Source organism: Arvicola amphibius, chromosome 12 (genome assembly GCF_903992535.2).
Source record: "Arvicola amphibius chromosome 12, mArvAmp1.2, whole genome shotgun sequence".
Lineage (NCBI taxonomy): Eukaryota > Metazoa > Chordata > Mammalia > Rodentia > Cricetidae > Arvicola > Arvicola amphibius.
In genome coordinates, this window is record NC_052058.2 from 33,042,995 (window position 1) to 33,067,518 (window position 24,524).

A 24,524-nucleotide genomic window follows, 5' to 3' on the forward strand; every position below is an offset into this window, starting at 1 on the left:
TTTTATCAAATACTATTTTTTTGACAACTGATTGTCTCTGTTTCTTTCAGTCTTTATATACCTTTTAAATTTTATTTTTATTTTATATGTATTGGTGTTTTGCCTGCATGCATGTCTTGTGATGTGTCAGATCCCTGGAACTAGAGTTACAGAGAGTTGTGAGCTGCTATACGGGTGCTGGGAATTGAACCCGGGTCCTGTGGAAGAGCCGCCAGTGCTCTCAACCACTGAGCCAATTCTCCAGCCCTGTGACTTTGTATATTTTTAAGGGTTTTATTAAACCTACACTTTTGAAGGTCATTTCCACTAAATTCAGAATGTGAGGTTGGTTGTGTTGTTGTTGCTTTACTGTACTTGCGCATGTACAGAAATACACATTGCTAGGCTGGCTCATTGCTTACACTGTTCTGGTGAGAAGTCTGCAGCCATCCTCCTCCTTGTTCCTCTGAACATACAATGTCATTTTCTACTGCCTCCTGTTAGTGGTTCCTTTTCATAATTGTCTTTGAGCCTTTTGATTCTGATGTGGCTTCACGTACATTTCAGTTCAGTTTGTTTCTTATTGGAGTCCATGAATTTAAGGGTTTGTTTCTGACCATTTCTCTAAACATTTTTCAGTGTTTTCCCCTTCTATAAAGGTGATTACATAATCTGATCTTGTGAAATCGACCTACATCTCGCTAACACGCTGCCTTATGTGCTTTGTGGTTGAAAGACAGATCTCATGTAACCCAGGCTGGCCTGGGTCACGGGTGACCTTGACTTTCTAACCCTCTTGCCTTCGCCTCCCAAGGGCTGTAATTACAGCAAGCACCATCACAGTTAGTGTTAAGAAGTGATGCTAACTTAGCCTTGAGGGTCAAACTGAGGGCCTTGAGTGGTAGGCAAGCGTTCTGTCAACTCAGTTTAATTCCCAGCCCTTCTGCCCATTTTTAAAAATTATCTTTTCTCTCTGGGGGCTGGAGAGATGGCTCAGAGGTTAAGAGCACTGGCTACTCTCCCAGAGGTCCTGAGTTCAATTCCCAGCAGCCAATTGGTGGCTCACAGCCATGTAGAATGAGATCTGGTGCCTTCTTCTGGCCTTCAGGCATACACGGAGGCAGAACACTGTATACATAATAAATAAACAAATCTTTCTTTTAAAAAAAATTATCTTTTCTCCGGGTTCCTGTTTCCAAGCTCTCTAAATATGTTTTCCTCTGGAGAGCTGAATGATAGATAATCCTCCCAGCTGGGTCTGTCACTCACACACTACTTTGTGCCTTGGGAGGCTGAGTGTTTTACAGCTTCCCTTGAGTGTGCCAACTTGAAAACCTACCTCTGGTCTTCTTCAAGCTTGCAGATTTCTGGACTTAACTGTCTCCTTATAAAGCCGCAGACTATCCAGCGACTACTTCCAAATTCCTGCCCTACAGAAGCTGTCTGACAAAACAGTACCATAGTTTCAGGCTACTAAGTTTTAGGTGTATTGGATAGCAGTAGATAACCAGCATGCACAGAACCTGGTATAGGGAACTTTCTGCATTCAGACAACCCCTGCTCCCCAAGTTACTCACTGTGAGGTTTAGGCGCATAGGATGGGCTGAAGCTTGTCGCTGAAAGGCTGGTCTTCAGCCTAAGGAGCTTCTGAGATTTGCATTTAATATGTCACATAGATGATGGATTTTTATTGTTTGTTTGCTGTAAGGCAGGGCCTTTCTGTGTATTCCTGACTGCCCTGGAACTCACTATGTAGACCAGGCTGACCTTGAACTAATAGATCTCTGCCGGCCTCTGCCCCCCAAATTCTGGGATAAAAAGCGTGCACCACCACTGTCCGGGTAGATGATGGATTTTTAAGAAAGCATTTTGATTTGCTGCTGTCTTTGAAATATACTCCCTCCCAAAGCCCCGCAGCTGGGCTTGTCCTACTCGTTTCCTAGAGCTCTGTTCTCTGTATGCAGTTTCTAGAATTTGGTAACTGGGGGAGCTGGGGTAGGCGCTATGGTGGAGACAGCAACAGTCCTGGCTGTGGGTCCTTGCTGAAGACAAACAGAATGCTGTGTTCTTAGCTCATGAGTCATCTATACCAATAAACTCTGGAGGCCTAGAGCTAGAGATGAGTGAAATCAGCTGTAACTTCTAGGTATGAGCTCAGACACGCAGGCTGAGCAAATGTACCAAAAGCCAGTGCCCATGAGTTCAGTCCCGAGGAAAGGAGGAAGGCTTTCATCAAACTGTGCCACTGTGGCGCAGATCCCCGCTTACCCCCGCTAGCCGCAGAGACAGGAGCCTGTACTTTGTTTTCCCACCTCTATCCTCTGGTGCAAGGAGACGGCAATAGCGGAACCTGCCCCGCAGGACCTCTAGATCAAATTCAATCATGTAGGTTTAAGAGCCAGGAACAGAGCACCAGTTCCCACAACAGAAGCTATTTCTGCTTTTTCCCTTTCGCCTCGTAGAAAGTCATGTCAGTGAAGATAGATATTGTTACTCCCATTGTGTGGACGGCAGTCGTTGAGGCAGAGGGAAAACACACAGCAAAGCTTCCCGTCAGTCAGTTACCGAAGCAGCAAGTGCCGGGACTCAGTGATGAATCTCGTGCACGCCCTCTAATGAGCACGTTCCCACATCCTGGGGCTGCTGTCCTAATTTATTCCCTGTAGTTCCAGGTTCCCTAGCAAGAACACAACCAGTAATTCAGTTACAGCAATTACCAGCTGGAACCCTGGCTTATTGCTATAATTTCCCTAGAGCAAGCATCTGTGGGTACAGATACCATCCTGCCTTAAGGTTGCTTATATGACAAGAGGCATTTCCATACGTTCCCGAAGCACGGATGCCAGCAGACATCAGGCCCCATTACCCTGCTGTGGTCAGGGTCTGCCAGAAAAGGCCTGAGTCAGCTGCAGGCTAATGCTTCACCTTTCTGTCTCCCCACCCCACCCCCAGCTTCCTTATCTGCACAACAGGACTATAGTGGGGACGTTGTGAGGACTACAAAGTTACTGGTCCAGGAGGACAATGTCTGCTGGCAGGCATAGGAGTGTAGTGAGGCAGACCCTGACCTTTTCAACTGGTCAAATGCAGACTCATGGATGATGTGAAAGCCATAATACAGAGATTTATTTAGTTACACACAGTTCTTAGCCCAGCGGTGTGGTGCACACCTTGAACTGTGGCACTCAAGAGACAGAGGCAGATGGGCCTCTGTAAATTCAAGGTTAACCTAGTCTAAATAGTGAGTTCCACGTCAGCTAGGGTTACATGGTGAGACCATGTCTCAAAACAAATCACACACACACACACACACACACACACACACAAACACACACACAGCTGTTCTCACTGTGTGCCAGGATCTACGCTAAGGACATCTCCAGTATTAATTCATGTATGCTCAGAACAGCCCTACAAGGAGCTAGTGTGAGTCCCGACATCCAGATAAAGAAACTGAGGTACAGAAAAATGACACAGCTTGTCGGCAGCGGAGCTAGGATTTGAACCTGGAGACCTGACAGCAGGAATGGAGTTGAGAATGGTTTTCCATAGAGAGGATAGAAGTGTGTGTAGTCTAAGCTAAGCTAAGCTGCACGCATGACTTGAAGGAACTCTTCCAGAGAGTAAAGAGGGCTCTGGCTAGCCTGTGCACCGGGAGGCAACACCTCATCTCTTTGGGGAGAACTTACCAAGCAGGAATCTAACTTGTGGAACTCTCCTGAGGAGTGAGGGTCAATGTCCCTTTATACAGACATATAGACTGAGCTTCAGAAAGAACATCCAAGAGGTCCTGGAGCCAATACACTGTGGATTCCAAGGGACCACTGTGCTCGCCTATGACAGAGGGATGGCACTGTCTAGGCTGGTGGCTTTGCATATGTTGTTGACTCCTATTCTGTAGAAGTAAAACCTCAGGCCGAAAACGCAGCTTGATGAGAGAGCATGTGCCTAGAATATGAGAGGTCCTGGGTTCGATCCCCAGCACTGCAATAGAAATCTCTTAATAATTAATTGAACTGGATGTGGTGACACATGGCTTTAATCCCAGCACTCTAGAGTCAAAGGCATGTTGGTCTCTTGAGTTTGAGGCCAGCCTGGTTTACTGAGTGGCTTCCAGGACAGTCAGGGATACACAGAAAAACCCTGTCTCAAAAAAAAAAAAAACTAAAATAATAATAACAAGGACAACAATAATAAATTGAATGCATAAATAAAATCAAGAGAAATGAATGAAATCACATCCTGCCAGGCCATGGCAGATTGTATTCACACAGCTGTGTGATGCTGTCTATTGCCAATGTCACCTCCAGAGCTCTGGAACTCGAGCCTTCCTCTGTCTCTACACACACCTGTGCTCCTATTGGTTCAGCAGACCACCGTGAGCCTTTGGAAGGGGGAGGTGAGGGATGGAGGAGACCCGGTTGTCCTCTTGGCCTCAGCGTTGCTTTGCCTTGTCTTGCACTGGGAAGCGTCTTTCGCCCTCCATCTGTGTGTGCAGACTGTGGGTGGGGGGTGTCCTGGTGCCTGGTCCCCTGCCACAGAGATGGAGCTCGCATTCCTTCCTGGTACCCAACCTGCCTCGCCAGGTGGAGGACCAAACCCTGTCCTAGCCCCGCTCTCCACTCCGAAGAGCCCTTTCCCAGACTTCTCAGCTTTCCTGTTTGTGTTTGTCTCCATTTCAGGGATTTATTTCTCTACAAGGGACACAAGTGACTGAACTTCTCCCAGACCCCGAGGATCCGGGGAGACACCTGTTTGAGATCACTCCAGGTAGGCCCAGGGGGCTGTTGTGTGCTGAAGGGGTCCTGGTGGCCCCATGGGGGCATGACTGTGCTCCTGCCCCCACAATCCTAATCCTTACAGGAAGACTACAAGAAAAAGTACCCAAGCTAAGGCAGAAACTTGGGCCAAGGCTAGTAAAACTAGTGGAAGAAATAATAAAAGTCAATCTGTTGTTTGTATAATTAGTTCTTGGATAAGAGAAAATGAGCCTCTGACACAGTTCCTCGTGCCGTGGTGACGCCCAACCATAGAATTATTTTTGTTACTTCTTCATAACTGTAATCTTGCTACTTTTATGAATTGTAATGTAAATATCTGATATGTAGAATAGCAGGCATGAGACTCCCGAAGGGGTCACAACGCACAGGTTGAGAACTGTCTTAGAGTGAAGCTATAAGCATTCACATGGAAATAGGATCACAGTCCATAACTGATTCAGAAGACCACCACCATAAGGCTTATTATACATCTCAAAGCCGAATTATAGGATGGCAGGAGGGACACAGTTCCCCACAGACCCATTGTCCTGTTAGCAGTGACAGAGCAGGTTTTCGCAGTTCCAGGTTGTTCGGTGTGGTCCTCACTGAGCTATGTACGGTCTGTCAGGTGACCCGCTGTCACAGCAGGGCCCATTGTGCCAGTGTTTTTATTTCCCTTGATCTCCACCAGAATCAGAACCTGAGACAGGATCTGGGCAGTGTTTTCTAGAGGTTGTCCCCCAGAGCATGAGAAGGACACAGGGAGGGACCAGCCTGGGGGTGCTAGCCAATGCACTGCTGCACCTGACACCAGCTCTGTCTCACTGGGGCAGGATGAGCCTCGAAGGGACGTTGCCAGGTAATGGGTGGCTGGAGGCATTCCCACCAACTTCCACTAGCCAGCCATTGAAAGAGATGCCCTTTGGGCTTAATCCTGGCACTTCTGTCTCGTCTCATGTACGGACTGAAATGTTTGTGGACAGAGGACTTTGAGAACAGTCGCAGATACTTGAAGAAAGAGACCAACAGCTTGATCGCGAGAGTGTTTGCAAGGGTGAGGGTGTGAACAAGACTCCTGGGAAGCCCTGAGTGTTCGGGGAAACTCCATGGGGGGATTGTGAAGTGGTAAATTTACAGTCAGAGAGGTATAGTGGACACTCTCAAACACCATGAGGAAATGACCTGGCTCTTGCTTTCTACCAGGGGTAAGATCTGCAGAACACTATCCTGGGGATTCTGGGAAAATAGGCGAAGTGAAAATAGAAATATATACTTCTCAGCTGGGAGTTGTGGCACATGATTTTTTTTTTTATTTTTGGTTTTTTGAGACAGGGTTTCTCTGTGTAACAGCTATGGCTCTCCTGGAACCCACTCTTGTAGACCAGGCTGGCCCTGAACTCAGGATCCCCCTGTTTCTCTGTTTATGCTTCCTGCGTGCTGGGATTAAAGGGATGTACCACCACCGCCCAACTTGGGAGTGGACACTTATGTGAGCCATTGTTCTGCCTATCACTCTAGTAAAAATGCCCCTCTGTGACAGTGGGCTTGTTTGGGGGAGATGGGAGAGAACAGTATCATGCGCCATGGCACACAGTCAGCTAGTAGTAGGATTGAAGGGGTACCTGACTCTGTTCTCTGTTGCTGCAACCAAATCCCACAGATTGGGAGATTTATAAGGACGAAAAATGAGCTGTCAGGATTGCCTCAGTGGATAGAAGGGCTTGTGGGCAGGCCTGGTGACCCGAGGGCCATCTTGAGATCTCACAAGGTGACGGGAGAAATTGACTCTGAAGAGGTGTGTGTGCTCTGACCTCCACACATATGTATGCATGTCATGGCGTGTTCATGCCTGAGTTCACACACACACACACACACACACACATTTTAGCTGATAAAAATATGTTTAGATCATGGTTCTGGGAACAGGAGCTTGACGTTCAAGAGATCTTCTCACACACACAGGTTAGGGGGCTTGGTCTCAGGAGGGAAAGCTCAAGGACCCCCTTTTCCCAGCACAGAAGCTGACTGGCTGAGCACAGACACGTGACTCCCAGAACTGCCCATAGCTGCTCTACTGCCTCTGTCACAGAGCCCCTCCTGAGACCCCAGGTAGAAGCAGGGAGGTGCTGAGGTCACTCGGGAGAGGCAGAAGAGGTAGGTTAGGGACCACTCGGGCTCCCAGAACTGCGCAACTGTGTGCAGAGAGAATTCAGCACTAGTGCTGGGAGGGGCCCTGGGGTAGCTCACCTCCTCCAACCTCTTTCCAGGGGTTCTGCAATCTTGGGACTTCCTACCAGCCTGATCCCAAGGGTCTCAGGACATTCTGACAACAGCTGGAAATACTCTACTCCCTTTATCACCCATGAAAATGTGGCAGCCCAGAGATGCTAGGTGAACCTCCCTGAGGTCACACAGCTGGCCAAAGGGGAACCTAGACCTCCTAGGTCAGCCTGCCCTGGGCTAAGCCCTATGTGAACAAGTTCCCAAAAGAGCACTGGGCCTTACTGTGGATAGAAAAGGAATAATTATAATAGTAATAAGGGTGGGGCCCAGAATGACAATAAGTACTGTAATCTCAGCTACCACAAAGCTGAAGCAGGAGAATTACAATTTTGAGGCCAGCATAGACAAGAAAGGAAGGTGTAAAAGGAGGGTGGTGAGTGACCCCACCTTAAACCACAGCAGCAACCAGAAGCTCAATGAGTCTTCTCACTCAGGACTCAGTAGCCCCTGGTATGTCCCTGATCTTGATCTGGCCTCCAGGTCCCCTCGAGAGGGCAGGGCACAACCTCTGCCCTGACAGAATCAGAGGGAATTGCCATCCTGAGCTCAAGACAAGGTAAATAGCGTACTTACTAGGTTGAGGCCAGTTACCTGAGCAGGAAGTTACAGAGACGGGAAGTGTGGCTGCTAGGGTCCACACTGGTGTCTCCCAGCACTGAAGTAGATGAACACAAGACTGGATAGGACAGGGGTTGTCCATTATGTAATGTTTTACTCTCTTTGCTTTTGGGGGGCACCAGCCAGCTCCCAAATAACTCACACATGGAGGCTTATTCGTAGTTATGAATGCCCGGCTTTAGCTTGGCTTGTTTCTAGCTAGCTTTTCTTATTCTAAATTATCCCATCTACTTTTTGCTTCCGGGCTTTTATCTTTCTCTATTTCTGTATACTTGACTTTACGCCTTTCTCCATGGCTTGCTGTGTAGCTGAGTGGCTGGCCCCTGCTGTCCTCCTCTTTTTCCTCCCAGATGTCTCCTATTTATACTCCCTGCTTGCCAGCCCCGCCTGCCTATCCTTTCCCCTGCCTCGCTATTGGCCATCCAGCTTTTTATTAGACCATCAGGTGTTTTAGACAGGCAAAGAATCACAGCTTCACAGAGTTAAGCAAATGCAGCGTAAACAAAAGTCACACACCTTAAAATAATTTCCCACAACAGTGGTCTGTACAGGTAGGGCTTGCCGACCATTCTGAGGGTGCCTGCGTCATGGGTCTCGGGCACAGAAAACTGTAAAGAACAAAAAGACACCTAATAGTGAAGCCTGGTTCAGTGCCTCTGGAACCAATGGCAGGACAGGAGGAGAAAGGAAGGACTGGTGGACAGTGTTCTGTCACAGAACAGGACCCTGAAACCGTTCCTCATTCTCCACGGGGGGACCCTCACCCTCTAAGAAGGAAAATTTAACAGTCCTGGGAAATGTGATCATTCTTAGCAAGATTATACATTGCATCATCTACTTAAATTTAATTCATAGATCCTGTTGTGACCTTCGACCCTGTAGAAAGTGACAAGTGTGTAACAAAATTAAATGAGGAAAAAAAAAAAAACAATGCTGTCAGCGCCATCTAGTGGAGGAACCTGCCAATGCTAAAATCACTGTGCTGCTGCCTTCTCCAAGCAGCCCTTTCCTCTGGGCTTCACCTCTGGTGACAAAGAGCCCGAGAACCACGGATGCAGCCACTGAGCCAAGCATAGGAGGACAGTGTCACTGGGGGCATGAGTGTCAGCAGGACTTTTCTTGTCCGACTGTGGTTCATGGCTCCATGTCTGCCTACTCAGTATACAGGACATGCAGGTGACCGGTTACTGAATTCGAGAGAGCTGAAAAGCAAGGTTGCCAGCACTTTGTGTCTTCTTTGGATTGCCTATGACGTAACTTTTGTGTGTTGTGGGGGGGGATGTGATGTGGGGTGTTCAACAATGAATGCTTCTGACTGGCAGGCAGTTGGTCCCCACGCATCGTCCTGCCTTATGGTTTTGTCCCAGCATCAAAGTTGTCTCCAAACCAGGCACCACTCCTCGGAGAGGCACTGGTTCTAGCCTAGAAATGGCTGTATTATTTTTCCCAGCTGGCTGGCCAGAAGGAAGTCACATGACCTTACATGAGCGCAAGGGATTCTGTGAAGTGTAGTTCACCTGTGCTGGGTACCATGACAAGGCTGGTTTTACGAGAGCTGGTAGATCTGCCATGTGGCTTAAAGAGCTACCTACCTAAGAGTCACGGGGTCACATTCTTACTCCCACAGCAACACAAAGAGTGTGATAACAGGACCAGTGTTTGATCCAAGATAAACTTCTGCATGATGGGGAAAAAGGACCAACTTCTGAAAGTTGTCCTTTGACTTCTGCTTGAACGCTGTGGAATGTGCTCATGTGCCCGTACATGAATGATGGTGTTTTAAAATACATAATATGATAAGGACGTTCCCTCCCATACACCTATCTATCTCTTTATTCCAAAGTGCTCAGTGAGTGGATAATGGAATTTGAAACAAGTATTGAAGCCTGCAGGGGTCAAGCTCATTGCCAGATTAGAAACCAGTCTCTGTGGTGACTCTCAGACCTCAGCAGGGGAACTTCTGGCTGCTGAGCTGGCTGTGAACAGAGGTGGGTAGGGGGCCCTAGTGTGATGACCTAGAGACCTAGAATCTTCAAGAGAGGACCAAGGAAGGACTAACTGGTAATGGGGTAAATACAGCTGTGGTCCATGTTGTAATTATTAACAGAGGAAGAGGTAGGTGGCTGTCTAGTGATGCTGGCTTGTTCCGTGGTCACCCTGACCTTTTCCTTTACCACACTAGAAGCAAAACGCCTCCTCGGGCCCTTGCCTCAGAAGGCACTGATACCCCAGTTGTACCCTTCTCCCAGTGGAATTTGTAGTGGAGAAGCAAAGACAGTAGTTACCCATATCTTGGCAGCGCCCCAGGAAGATGACGTATCCCAAGATGACAGATTAAGGAATTCCACAAAGGAGGTTAGCTGACAGGAAGTTAGCAGGACAGGCCCCAAGCTCCTGACCCAGACAGATGCACTGCAGTCAAACAGGTAAGGGGAGTGACAGCAGGTGAGACTAGCAGATGGCCACCAGGGTCCAAAAACCCTGGTCCTTTTCTGGGCCTCACCTGGCAGCTGTACCACAGAAAAAAGGGGCTTTCACCTCTCCCAGTACTGACCTGGGAGGGTAGAGCTCAGAAGCAGAATTAGCAGGACTTCTTCCTGATACAAAGTTGTTGGGTTTCTGGGGTTGTAGAACAGGATCTGGGTGCCAGAGAGGTAAAGATTTATTGTGTCCATTCTTTATATGGAGGCCCAGCGCTGCCATCTGATCTCATCAGTGCTAAACACTCCACAGGTGTGTTCAGGAACCTCCACGCCAACAAGTCTAATTTGCTAGAACCCCAGACCCAGAGAGCAGAAGAGAACTACACCTGAGCTAGCTCTGGGCCAGAGCCCGGCCTCTGATCAGCTCTCTGAGACCTGAAAGAGTCAGGTCCCCTTTACAGAGGCTGCACTTGAAGGCTCTGTATCTTCTGCCTAGATTTTTCTCTTACATCAACAATATCCTGGTAAACCCTGTACTGCCCATTCCTGCATACTTGATCCTATGAGGACTTCTTGGCATCCCCCGTGTCTGGCCTAAAGCCCAGTTTAGGCCTCCCTATAAACCTACAAGAAAGGGCTGAGTGAGAGGCCTGGCTTGACAGCCACTGGGCAGGCCAATCTCCATGTGATGCTCATGAATTAAATAGTCAGTAAAGCCCTGTTGCTGCTCACTAACCCCTATTCGCCTGACTCTTCCGCAGGGAGGCCTGTGGGTTGATAGGATGTAGACCAGAACCCTGGGGTTTCAGCCAAGTGACTAGGCTAAGTCTCCATTGCTCAGCATGCTTCCTAGGGGTCCTGGGGCAGGTCCCGGAAGCTAGCTCTAGGTAACGCCTGCAAAGGGAGAATTGACAAGAAAGCAACCGGACCACACAGAATCAACCAGGCACCGTGGGCTGTAAGGAAGGACCAGGCAGCAGGACTGTTCGGGGGGTCAGGAGCTGTGTTGGGGGTCATGGAGGTGGCTGCCCTATTTGGGGGAGGTTGAATGCTACGGAATTGCCTTCCAGCCTGGAGTTTACAGCTGCCTGTCCTGATGCAGTCTGCAGTTTGGAACAGACAGGAGGGCTGGAATCCGCTATCTGTAAGACCTGACCTTGAAAGGGAGCCAGTGTGGGGATTACTCTGTAGGAGAGAGATACAGTGTGTCTGACATGCCAGGAACAGCCTGGATCACTGCAGCAGGTTGGGGGGTGGGGGTGGGAGTGCTGATATGCTCCTATCTCCGCACCTGGTACCAGCCAGCCTGCATTGCAGCCTGACCCTGTGCAGTCCCACGGAGTTTGGCTGCAGAGCACCAGAAGCTGGGTCATTTCTAAAAATGAAATTAGAAACTCCCACCAGCAAGTGTGAAGAATCAGCAAATTCTAGAGTGGCTGCTTACAGTTTGCTGCCTCTCTGTCTGGCCTCCTACTTGCTATCTGAGACGCAAGCATCTCAGCTACACACGGGACCTCGGGACCTGATGGAAGAGACTCCCACTGGTGTCCACTGGGGAAACGTGCCGGAAGTGGCACAGCCTGCAGCTGACTCCTTTGGCTCAATTCGTGTTCTAGGGCGGTGGTTTCCAACGTTCCTAATGCTGCGACCCTTTAATACAATTCCTCGTGTTTTAGTGACCTCCCAACTGTAAAATTATTTTCGTTGCTACTTCATAACTGTAATTTTGCTACTTTATAAATTGTAATGTAGACCAGGTGGTGGTGGCTCACACCTTTAATCCCAGCACTCAGGAGACAGAGGCAGGCAGATCTAAGTGAGTTCAAGGCCAGCCTGGTCTACAGAGCAAGTTCCAGGACAGCCAGGACTGTTACAAAGAGAAACTCTGTCTTGGAAAAAAAAAAGTAATAATAAAATAAATTAAATATAAATCGTAATGTAAGTATCTGTGTCTTCCGATGGTCTTAGGTGATCCCTGTGGATGGGTTGTTCAACCCATAGGTTGAAAAACATTTATCTAGACCAACACCCAACAGCTAGTTGTGGCTGTCACTAACTTGCTTGCTAGTAGCCACCATCATCAAAAGAAGAAACTGAATGATATCAGGTGAAAGAACTGGAATGACATTTTTATCCAGCCCATGAGGTCCTAAGCATTACTACTTCAACTTTGATAAAATGCTGGGGAGGGTCTCAGAGCCTGAGGTTGAGCCCAGACCCAAGGGCCTGCCAGCTCGCCGTCTACCATTCCTCTAGACCCCACTGAAATATTTTAGTTTTCTTTCTAAATTTAGTGTTTTTCACTTTGGGCACTTGTCAATTTAGACACTAACATCTCTGTTTTTCATTCCTTTTTACATACTTTTGTTCTTCAAAAGTTTCCTATGCTGTAATGGTTAATTTTAAGAGTTTTCATTATTCCCCGTTCCCCTCTCTCAACAAGCCCCTCTTCTCCCTCTGAAACCCTTCTTCTTGCTAATGAGTCCCCACCGCTTTCTTATCGGTTTTCTGTGTGTAACCCCCTGAGTTTAACTGTGGGGTGGGAGCGGGGAGCTGTTCATTGAGACCTGGGTGCTTATCAGTGGCTACACCAGTGAAGAAAATGACACCCCTCCCCCAGCAAGCATTAACTACAAATGCCTTGGGGAGGGCTTGGGAACCCAGTGATGATGGCATGCTGTCAGATTTTTTTTTAAATAATTTTTTAGAACCCAGTAAGTTTTTAATATTTATTTATTTATTATGTATACAATAGTCTGTCTGTGTGCCTGAAGGCCAGAAGAGGGCACCAGACCTCATTGCAGATGGTTGTGAGCCACCATGTGGTTGCCGGGAATTGAACTCAGGACCTTTGGAAGAGCAGGCAATGCTCTTAACCACTGAGCCATCTCTCCAGCCTCCCATGCTGTCAGATTTTTAATGACTGAATGGAATGTCAGTTGTTTTTAACAGAAATGTAAACAAATTAACTTAAATAATATTTTGATTGCTTCCTTGGACCAGCCACACTAAGGTGCTGGCAACTATAAATCTAAAGAAGCCTTGCTGGGGAGCTCGGACTTGAGGAGGAGGAGCCCAGGGTGCCTTCTGGTAGAAGCTTGACTCTCAAAAAGACCCTCACAAAGAGAAGGCCAGAAGCAGGACAGTATGTGCTGCGGATCGGGCTTTGGAGTCAGACAGGCCTGATTCCCGTCAGAGTTCTCTCTCTGGTCATTAGCCGTTCACTACTTGGGAGAACTTGGACCAGTAACCTCAGCTCTGGTTCTCCCACCGAGAGCATTGCTCAGTGTGGGCTGCAGGGATGATTCCCAAGGGTCTCAGCTCCTACCAAATCCCACTAAAGTGCATGGAAGACCTTCTGCTAGAGCCTCCTTCTACAGGAGAGGGAGCCCTTGAAAGTGGTCTTCCCCCTCATCTGTTAAACTTGAGAATCATGAGAAAAAGACCAGTTCCACAATTTTTGAGCCAAATTTAAAGCAAGCTTTAATTAAATACTGGCGTTGTGAGGGTGGGATCCCAGGATGGCATCAGAGACTTCAGGGAAGAAGGCCAGATCCAGCCGATGAGCCATTGGACAACACATTCAGTTGACAGTTCCCGCGTTACCCCTGTAGAGGAAGGATGGAGCACTCTGTCGTGCTGGGGGGGGGGGGGGGCTCTCACAAAGTTCTGTGGTCATACTAGAGCTTGGGGGGGGTGGTCAGGGGAGGCAGACCTGCAGTCAGCCAGTGGATTATCCCCCCCACACCATGTCACCGCCAGCCCCTCAGTTCCCATCCCCCACCCCCATCTCAGTACCTGTGAACTGTCAGGAGCACCAAGAGGGTCTCTGGTCTGAGAGTTCCCGCGTCTGGAGCAAAGTCATTCTCCACAGTAACTGTAGCAGGAAGAGTCGTGAGAGAAGCAGAGGGCAGCCCCCCAGATGTGTCCAAGAAACAGCCTTCTGTGAGGGTCTGCGCTGCAGGAATGTGGAGAGCGGAGAGTACCTTTCTTCCCTGAAGCCCAGAGAAGCTGATCTTTGTCCTGTGAAGGGCCTCTTAAGTGGTCCTCTTGGATATGCAAATGCAAGACCAGTCAACAGCCAGTGTCCTCAGATTCCTGTATAGAGGGCCTTTTGTGGCCATAGGTGGCGGGCTTGCTTTTTTATTTTTAAGTGGTTGACAACTATTGGGAGAATTTCCCTTGCAGGCAGAATAAGGACTGATCTGCTGGGAGAGCTGGGGAGGAGGAACCATCTGAGGGCTGCTTTACACAGTTTTCTTCTGGAAGTAATGAGACACACCAGCACAATATTTTTATGGTTTTTTGGTAAGAAATAAACATTATCTGTATCCCAAAACAAGACATACACTGTCAAGGGTCTGGCAAAAACAGTTCTATGCTTAGGTTCTGTGCCTTTCAATCTCTCTCTCTCTCTCTCTCTCTCTCTCTCTCTCTCTCTCTCTCTCTCTTTTTCTCATGCGCACGCACGTGTGTGTGTGTGTGTGTGTGTGTGTGTGTGTGTGTGTGTTTATACTTATGTGCTAGGGAATTAAACTGAAGGCCCAGCATATGCTAGGCCAGAACTCTACCACCAAGCAAACCTCACTTCCGATTTCATTTTTGTTTAAAGTTCTGGAGAATTGATTTCACGCCTCCCAGGAGGCCCACAGTCTGGGGTCTAAAGAATGCTTCTTGGGTTTGGTACTCAAGAGGGTTATGGGACGGATAGGCTCTGGAAAGTGAGCCCTTGCTGAGTGAACCCTCCTGATGCTGATGAACCGGAGATAGGGGACAGTGAAAATAGGGTGGGATTCAGACATCGAGCACTGAGAGGCCTCACCCTCTCAGGGAGGTCAGGCCGGAGAGTTCTGGAAACCCTGTCCCTCAGGGAAAGCTGGTGTTCTCTTCCCACCAAGGCTGACTTGGGAAGGACCTTACTTTGTGCTCATCAGGCCCACCACCAATGTCTTCCAAAGTGAGGAAATTGTTAAGGTATTCTCAGAGAGCAGGGTGCACACTTGAGCCTCACTACTCCCAAAGAAAACCCCAGGGAGCAGAGCCTGTTCCCAGTGGTGCACCTGTGCGCTGATTACACAGTAGGGGGCAGTTCTGCCAGGCAGCGTGCTCGGCTTCAAATTGCCTGAGACACCCACTCTGGAACGTTGCCGCTGGGTTTTTCCTCTTCCACCACAAGGTGGCAGCAGGGAGCACAGTGCACCAAGGCCTCTTTCCCAACCCTGCCCTCCAGCCTCACCCTTAACTATGGCCGCTGTTCTACTAAGAAAGCAAAGGGTATTCGTGGCTGTACAAGTGTCTTCAGCCTCTTTAGTCCGTCCTCAGGACCTTCTGTCCCATTCATTGTCCAGATAAAGGAACAATCGAGTATCAGTTTTGGCATCAGCTTTGGTCAGGGCAAAGTGATTTCAAAACATGCACTTGGGCATCAGGTGGCCCCCTTCCCTCTACACCAGTGCTCACTTGAACTGCCATCATCACTGGCAGCACTGGTCCCAAAAATCTCCTGGGGGCCTCCCTGGACAAAGGTCAAGACATCCAGAACGGGACAGTGTGGTTCTGGGAAGGAGCCTGAATTCTGAGTACCTGGAGCAATGCTGTCCTCCTCGTAGTGACTCATTAAGAGATGGTGGCCTGAGCAGGAAATAGTCTTTATGGGATGAAGCCAATGAGGTTGGGGCCAGGGTGCTCATCACGGCAGTGGCAGTGCGTATCAGTCACCTTGAAAATGTGCTCAGAGCCCTGCCCTGTCGATGGCATGCTGTAAACTGGTCTCAGTGTTTCCCCATCCCTGCAGTAGGTAAGGTACCAACCACAGGGCTGGCACATGACAGAGACTCATGTGGTTACCAAGACCCCTCCTGTAGCATCAGAAGCAAGGCATACTAGTGACACCCCACTTCGCAGTCCTGGGACCCTGATCCGTAGACCTGACACTAGGTAGGACTAGTGCCTTGAAAGGCACGCAAGTCCTGTGTGTGAAGTGGAGACACCTGCTGTTAGGGTGACCTCAGTCCACAGAAGGCCTGCTGAGTTGAGGACCACAGGTCCTAGCAGTGAATGGGGAGTCAGGTACATGGGCGCTTTGTGCCTGACTCCCCCTTTGTAAATCAGGGCCAGAATAGGGTTCTTGTGGATATTAATAAGGTCACACGTGCAGAAATCTCAGAGTAGTGGCTGGCTCACAGGAGGTGCTTCTTATGTGTCCCCTTGATTACTGAGGCACACGGGCCACTGCATGACTCCTGCCCAGACCACCTCCCATCCCCTAGTACATAGGAAGGCAGGAGACATGCTGAATATCTGGACCTGCTAAAGCCGTCCATGGGAAGCAAACACCCTCTGCATTTGTTCTGGGAGCAGGGAAGGAAAGAAAGTGAGAAACCCAGAAACAGCAGGTGAGGGCAGAAGCTGGTGAGGCTGAGACTTAGGAAAAGGACACCGAGCTTTAGAAAAAAAACTCCCTTGGCAGTCTGGCCAACTGTTGTGGCTTCAGGCCACAGGAACAGGAAAAAAATGTAGCCTAGGAATTTCTCTGCCACCATTGCCCTGGTCTTTGTCCATGGGGACTTGGAGCTGCAGGCATTCCTTCCATAACCAGCGCCCGCCCATTGCAGCTGAAGCGCTCTTAGTTGGGACTAGTGAACCTTGCTGGCCCAGATATGCCAGCACCCTGCCCCCTATGTCCCTCCTCTGTCGGTGGGCACTACAGATGTGCTGGCATAGCTCATGGCTCCCTCTCAGGGTCAGCCCCACTACGACACACCTTGTGAAGTGAGCTGGAGTGTAGCTCAGTGGTAGAGCACGCGCCTAGCAAGTGAACCCTTCTGGGTTCAGAAGGAAGTGGGGAGAGAGATAAAGAAAGGAGGAGGAAAAGAGGGAAAATTTCCGGGGTATTGTTGATCAGTAGTGTGCCCACACATAATCATAATTTGCTCATTTTAGAAGCTAGGATTTTAAAAGTCTTTACCATAAAGAATTGATATGGGGCTATGAACTGATATGTCTAACTTGAGTTGGGTGTGCATGACTGGAATCCTAGTGCTTGGGGGTGCTGAGGTAGGAGAATTTCTAACTAGAAGCCATACTAGGTTACATAGAAAATTCAAGACAGGTTTGAGCTACATTATGAGACCCTGTCTCAAAAGTACGTTTAATTTGGGGAAAAAATGAGTTTGATTTAAACCTTACATAGTATATATATTGAGGTACATGGAATTCCATTTGTATATGTCTTATGGTTTTGTATATTAATTATAAAATTTTTCTGTTGTTTTCTGGGACAGGATGTCTTGTATCCCAGCCTGGCCTTGGACTTGTTTTGCTGAGGGTGGCCTTGAACTTATGATTCTCCTGCCTCCACCCCCCAGTGCTGAGATTTCAGGTGTGGGAAACCATACACATTTTTTAAAAATGAATGTTTTCATTGTTGCATAAAACAACCCATTTACTGCAGTCTAGGGATGGTTTGAACAGCAGTGTCTCTACAGGTCTTCCTGCTCCTTCGGTCTTTCGGTGGCTTGACTCTGACAGCAGAAGTGGTGTTGTCATCCAGGCCCGGTCAACCACTCTTTTCACAGTGCCACAGGGAGCAGGAACCACAGTGGCAGAGGCCCACAGTCCGCCTCTTTATCTTGGTCCTGCCACACTTGGTGTGCTGGCTGAGTTCCAGTCCATCACTGTTTTCCAGAGGGTGGGGGAAACACCATACAAGGTGTTGTTCTTCTTTTTTTTTGGCGTGGGGTGTATCGCGGAGCCGGAGGAAGGGAGACCCAGGACGCGACCACGTGTGTGGGAGGATTATTTATTAGGGAAGGGGGTGCTTCACAGTGCGGGTCAAGGGAGGGAGGAAAAGAAAGAGGAGGATAGAGAGAAAGAGAGAGAGAGAGCAAGAGAGAGAGAGGGAGGGAGGGGGAGAGAGAGAGAGAGAGAGGGAGGGCGTGTGTGCACACGCAAAAGGGGGCAGTGAGAAGAGAGCGAGGGAAGAGATTCAGGATGACTCCAAGAGACCAGAGGTCGCTGGGAGTGGGCGTGGAAAGGGGCGGGGACCAAAAGAATAACACAAGGTCCTATGTTTCCCACAATTCCATCCTTCTTGGTGCACCCAACTGTGCCACTGTGACCTAGACCCTCACCTGAAGAGAAAAGTAACTGGTAAAGGAAAGACTCACCGTGCATTACGTATTCACGGTGTTCTGTATCCTCAAGGGGTTTGCGGCCACTCCAAATGGAAACATTCTTAATAAAATAGTGAAAACACAATAATAACAGAAAAATTTAGAACCTGGGAAAGGGACGATAAAAGTTAAAAAACAGAACCAGGAACCATAGCATAAAGACAAAGATTCACTTAGGATCGTCATGCTTGCCACAGGCAAACTTTTAGAATCCCTCTAGCTTTCAAGAGCTGGAAGAGGAAAAATCAGAATGAAATCTTATTAAGAGAAAGTCTTAATAAGCATAGTCCTGATAGACCCCGTGACGTTTTGTCTTGTTTGTTTTTACCGTGACTCTGAATGAGGCTTGCTTCAGACAAGCGTGGCCCCTCTGTTCCCTAGAGTCATGCTTAGGTGAAAACAAGATTGAACCTGAACAGGGGATGAAGTGAATGGTAATTGCGTGCAATTGATAGGGGCACCCTGGGGACAGGGGTTCAGGTCAATACCTCCAACCAAGCATTTAGCTAGCCTTGCTAGCCTCAGGATGTAATTCTCTGGTACATACATATACACAGATGTACACAGTGTGTAAACGTGCAGTATGTACCAGTGCAGGGAAGTTACACTCCTACCACGATGGAAAACCATGGGGGGGGGGGGTGAGGGATAGAAGGTAGGGCCCGGATGGCCTTTGCCATAAGGCAAGAGGAAGTGGCATGGTAGCTTGTGGCCTCGGATCACACCCACCTTACCTGGCCCTGTAGAACCCGTGTGATGACCAGTCTCCATGCCTGAGCAGCAGGGAAAGCCAATCAGAATACTCCTGCTATCAGGCGTCAGTGTCCCCAGAGGTGTGACTTATAATAAGCTGTCAGAGGTGTCTCCCTCAGGCCCATCTTCTAGAAATTACCAAAGCTGGCAGGACACAGGCGTGACACAAAAGCGACAAGCCTATGTGGCCTACCTATCAGACCGACTCCAGCTCTCCTGGGAGAGCACTGTGTCTAAAGGCTCCACCACGGACTGCACGCCACAGCGCCAGAACACCAAATTCAACACCCTGCACTGTCCCCTCTCCCTGCAAAGTGTGGCTCAGAAAGTCCTGGAGAGCGCCAAATGGGCTGGATTCCAGTGTGAACCCAGCCTCTGAATAGCTGTGATCCTGTACAAATGATTTCTCCTTTCCGGTCCCCTTTCCCTACTGTTTAAGGCAGACATAATAATGAAGCCAGGCCTAATGTTGCTCTGAATTCTATGAAGATAAACACCTATGACCTATGACTTCATGTTGGCGCATGGTCTGGGCAAGGCAGTGTTTAGTCTTGAATATGGTTTTAATTAGGTGCTACTGTGTGACAAACTGTCCCAAAGGTTGGTGGTGTCTCTGGTGTCTCGCAGTTTCAGCATGCTTGACAGGGCATCATTTCCAGCTCTCTCTGGTATCTCTAGGGGATACACATCCAGGTGGCCTCACTCTCAGGCATGTGAGTTTTTCTGACTCAGTTATAGGCAGGGCTTCTTGCATCGATAGAGTTCTATTCCTCACAAGAGGTGGTTTCCCAGAACCGGCCACCAGACCACTCGGCTTTAAGCAGGGCTTGGCATGATTCTGTCTTGCATCGGGGGTTTGATATTGCAGTCATCTGAGGAACAACTGTGCACGCTCACTACTGCTCTGTGGGTTCTTGAGGAAAATGGAACACGGCAGTAGGAGGCGCTCTGGGCAGAAGGGCAACTCCTACTCTCAGAATGCCTTCCTCTGCTCAGGACTGCTGCTCACTCCCAGGATGGCTGCTCACTCCCAGGACGCGACGTTGCCTTCCTCTGCTGTCATCTGGCCTTCTTCCTAGAGTCCCCAGTCTGAGCTGAGCTGCCTGTGCCCTGTGGTGTGTTCAGGCTCCTGCCACCTTCACCCCTACCCAGAGTGGAGCAGCTTGGGTTGAGCTGGAGCATTACAGACTTAAATGGTCCTGATACTTGCTCATTTCTAGAGAGTTTAGGATCACAATCAATTTGGGGTGCAGAGCTATGTTCAGGAAACTATATGTCTTAACCAAACTCCCTGCTTACTATGAGACTTTTTTTTTTTTAGTTGTAACCCAAGACCCTTCGCCAAACTTGGAAAATACCATCTATCCGTCCGTCCGTCCGTCTGTCCGTCCACCCATACATCTCTTGTAAATAAACATTGACCAACTCACATCTATCTGTTCACTTCATTCACATCCACATAGCCATCCATCCACCTATTAATCCATCCATCCATCCATCCATCAGCTTACCTATCCACATATCCATCTAGCCAGTTAGTTAGTCTCTATCCATCCAACCTTCTATTCAACTATTTGTCCATTCAATCATCCACTCACTCGTCTATGAATCTATTAATAAAGCCATCTAGTCTTCTATCCATTAATTCACCTGTCTACATTTCCATCTGCCTGTCTACCCACCTACCCACCCACCTGTCCACATCCATCTGCCTATCCATCCATTCATCTCCCTCCACCAAGCTTTCCACGCATATGTCCATCCACCTGCTTGTCTGGTCACTTCTTTCTCAACTCGCTGGCTATAGGCAAGTTTCTTCACCTCCCCAAATTATTAATTTTTTTTTCTGTAAATTGAATATTATAACATGTGCCTAGTGGGGTGAATTGCGTGGCACACGGTAGGAAGCACATAGTGAATGCTATTTTCCTTTCCCCTTGAGAATGACATGCAACAGGAAAACTATAAAAACCACAATATATACCCAGGAATTATGGGGTGTGAAACCAAAGGCAGAAATGAGAGAAGCTCCTGCCTTCCTATTTGTCTGCTCAACTGCCTAGGAGCTAGTATTTAAGATCACTTTGAAAAATCGAGTATCCCAAAATATATTTGAATGAATGGGGACGTGACGTTGACCCTCAGTAATAGGCTCATTTGAATGATGCGGCTTTGCTGCTTCCTCTTAGGATAAACAAGCAATCTACAATGGCCACTATGATGTTTTCTTTTAAATCTTGCTTTCCAAACGTAGGAATTGGCCGTTGGACAGCTCCCCCTGGGGGTTGCTCTCCCCCACACTCCCCCCCCTCCACCGCTGCGAGGATGCTCTCCCTGAATACTGGGAGCTCCAGCCTGGAATTCCTAGGGCCTCATTAAGCCGTCTGTGACGAAGTGATCTTGCCTGGTGCTAACACTGTCTAAAGTGACTTGGCAGCAACCAGAAGTCAGGGCTGGCTGCCTTTTCTCTGTTACTCTCTTTGTGAGCTTGCCTCCACATCCTGAGTGAACACATTCTTTCTCAATCTGCTGCCGGACACCCTGTCTCTCCCAAAGCCCCACCCGGGCTTTCTAGGGAGTCAAAGGAGAAGGGGGCCGAGTTCTGCCTGCTACTTTTAATCTCCCTTTTGAATGAAGACTTGGGAAAACTTTCCCCTGGCTTGCCTCAGTCAGTAATCCTCCCCTGTCCCCTTACCTCTTCTGCTCTCAGACCACCTCGGTACTTGGAGATGAAAGGAGAGGCCCCATTCTAGCCTAAGGCTACTGCCCTGTACCAGAGCTAGGCAGGGGCTGAAGCCAGGGACTGCAAGAGGAAACAACTGAGAATTCTCGGCGGGATGGGGGATGGGGAGGGGAGGGGTGGGGGATGGGGATGGGTGGGGGATGGGCTTTTGGTCCTGGGTTCCATCCCCATCACCACAGAAAAGTAAGCAAAGAATATGGATCTGTGCCAAACAAAAGCATGAGTGAATATGACTTCTCTTACTTGAGTGTTACACAGCTCACAAATATACCTTCCTTTAGGAAACAAAGCCACCGTAAGAACACTCTTGGCATCCACATTGCCCCTTCTTGGGCCTTCTCCTCAAAGGACTCATTCCTGGTCTGCCTCCTCCCAAGTGCCTAGCATGGAGCCTGGTGGTGTTTTACATCTCAGCTGTTCAATCCCACCACCACACTGCACTTTATCACCACGTAGGAGAAAATTCTTTGACTGAGAAACATTCTGCTGGCTCTAGTGTTAAGCATTGCCAGCAGGGTTGCAACGAATAGTTTTCCTAGCCATGTGGACAAGAATTCTTGTGGGGCACATACTGGGGAATGGAGTTGCTGGGTCCCGTGGTTTTTCAAGACAGGGTTTCTCTGTGTAGTCCTGGAACTGGCTCTGTAGACCAGGCTAGCCTCGAACTCACAGAAATTCACCTGCCTCTATGCCTCCTGAGTGATGGGATTAAAGGGGTATAATATCCAGCAGGTATTAGAGTTCTTAGATTTATTCTAGTCTTCAACCCCAAACCACCCCCACCCCCACATGTGGATGTCAGCTTTCAGGAATTGGTTCTCTGCAACGTGGTTCCCTGAGTTTGAACCGCGGGTCTTTGGGCTTGGTGGAAAGCATCAATACCATTTGTTTTTTAAGATTTAAATATTTATTATGTATACAGTGTTCTGTCTGCATGTATGCCTGCACGCCAGAAGAGGGCACCAAATCGCATTCTAGATGGTTGTGAGTGACCATGTGGTTGTTGGCAATTGAACTCAGGACCTCTGAAGAGCAGCCAGAGTGCTCTTAACTTCTGAGCCATCTCTCAAGCCCCAGCTCTTAATTTTGTTGAGTGAGACCCATGCTACCTTCCAGTGGTTACCTCCCCCCATCCCGTGGTAAAAAACACCCTTTTCCCCAAGTCCTTGTTGCCACTTGATGCTGATGGGTCACAGCAGCTAACCACTTAGCTGTGTGATAGGTCACTTCTATTGACATTTAATCCTTATGACGACCCAATGAAGCGGTTTCCATTATTCCCTTCCTATACAGGTGTGTGTGTGTGTGTGTGTGTGTGTGAGGTGGGATGGGGGCTGGCATTTACAATAAGCCAAGTGATCTTGCAGACGGTGAAACAGTCACAGGGAGATTAGTGATCTACTCAGTCACAGGGTTTATAGGTAGCTCAGCCAGATTTGTGGGGTGTCTGTGCAAACTTTTCCGACTGCTGCCCCAAAGTTCAGGTGAACTGAGAAAACAGAGCCAAGTGGCTTTGGACCACGCCCCCTTCCAGTCTTGCAGAAGGTTGAGGTGACTATTCAAAGGATGCTGGAGGAGGGGGAGGAGCCGCCTTGTCCCTGAGGACTCTTCTTCCTCCTGCGCGCAACGGTCTGACTTCGGAGGTCGCGCCGCCCTCGGTGGGCTCTGAGGCAGACAAGAGAGAGTGCGGTGTTCTGCTCAGCGCCCCCTGGCGGCCGCTGGTTGCGCGCGGCTCCGCGCCCAGGGAGAGTAACGGGCCGTGGGGAGGGCGCCGCCCGGGCAGCGCATAAAAGCGGCGCGCGGCGTGATCTGCGCGTTCGCGAGGACCAGGGAGGGAGCTGAGGTCCCGTCGCTCCCCACGCTCAGCCGTCTAGTGCACGCCAGCTCCAGGAGTGCGGGCCGTGGCGGGGAGCGGAGGCAAGCGGCGGGGAAGCGGTGGTGCCATGGGGTTGTGCTGTTGCAAGGACTGGAGAGGACACCTGCGAGCGCCCAAAGGTAACTCCGGGCGCGCACGTGCGCCGCGCTGCAACCGGGAGCACAATCCCTGCGGGGGTCCTCAGTTTCTGAGGCCGCCCTCACCTGCCCAGCTTTGCCGCGGTTCCCGGCCTCTAACTCTCGCCGGGGCCTCCCCTAACTCCGGGACGCGGGGAGGGAGCCAGGGATACGCGCGGAGCAGCGCAGCGTGGGGATCCGGGCGGTCGGTGGGGACGGGGGCAGGTCCGTCAAGTCCACTGCTGCATTGGGCCGGGTAGGGGGTGGGGGACCGAGGAGCACAGCAGTAGCCGGCGGGTCCCCGACACCGCCAGCTAGACCAGCGCCCGGGACGCCTCTGCGGCTTAACCGCCGAGAGGGGGCTGGGCCATTCATTCTCACCCGCCTCTGTCACAGACTTGGACTAAGGGGGCCTGACTCAGAGTTTTCCAAAGTCGCTGCGGAACCTGCGATCAGAGTTGCTTTTGGAATGCAGCCGGCTTGGAGAGGGCCCAACGCTGAACGCTCGGGACAGCGGCGGCTGCCCGAGGTCCGGCCTCCCTAGGCAGTGGCCGTGGCCGTCTGACTTAACCCTTCCCTCGCCAAAAGGAGCCTTTCTGGACACAGGGTACAATCCTTACTTCACTTCCCAAATTTGCCTGACCCTAACTCTCATTCACCCTGCCTATTGAAATCGCCCCAGGGCCAGTGTTTGAGGAGTGTCCCTAAGTGACTTAAGTGTCCCTAAGTGATTTAAGTGTCCCACCGAGCTCAGCAAATAAGACTTGATTGTCGCTCTCAGAATAAGCACTACGTCCTA

General features: G+C 49.5%; 1 protein-coding gene across 1 annotated transcript in view; it reads left to right on the forward strand.

Annotated features, from left to right (window-relative positions):
• Arhgap22 (Rho GTPase activating protein 22) overlaps positions 1 to 24,524 on the forward strand; it is a 121,097-nt gene that overhangs the window by 43,023 nt on the left and 53,550 nt on the right. Inside the window, 1 exon segment of the mRNA XM_038349245.1 lies at positions 4,662 to 4,749. Coding sequence (XP_038205173.1) covers positions 4,662 to 4,749 — 88 coding nt within the window.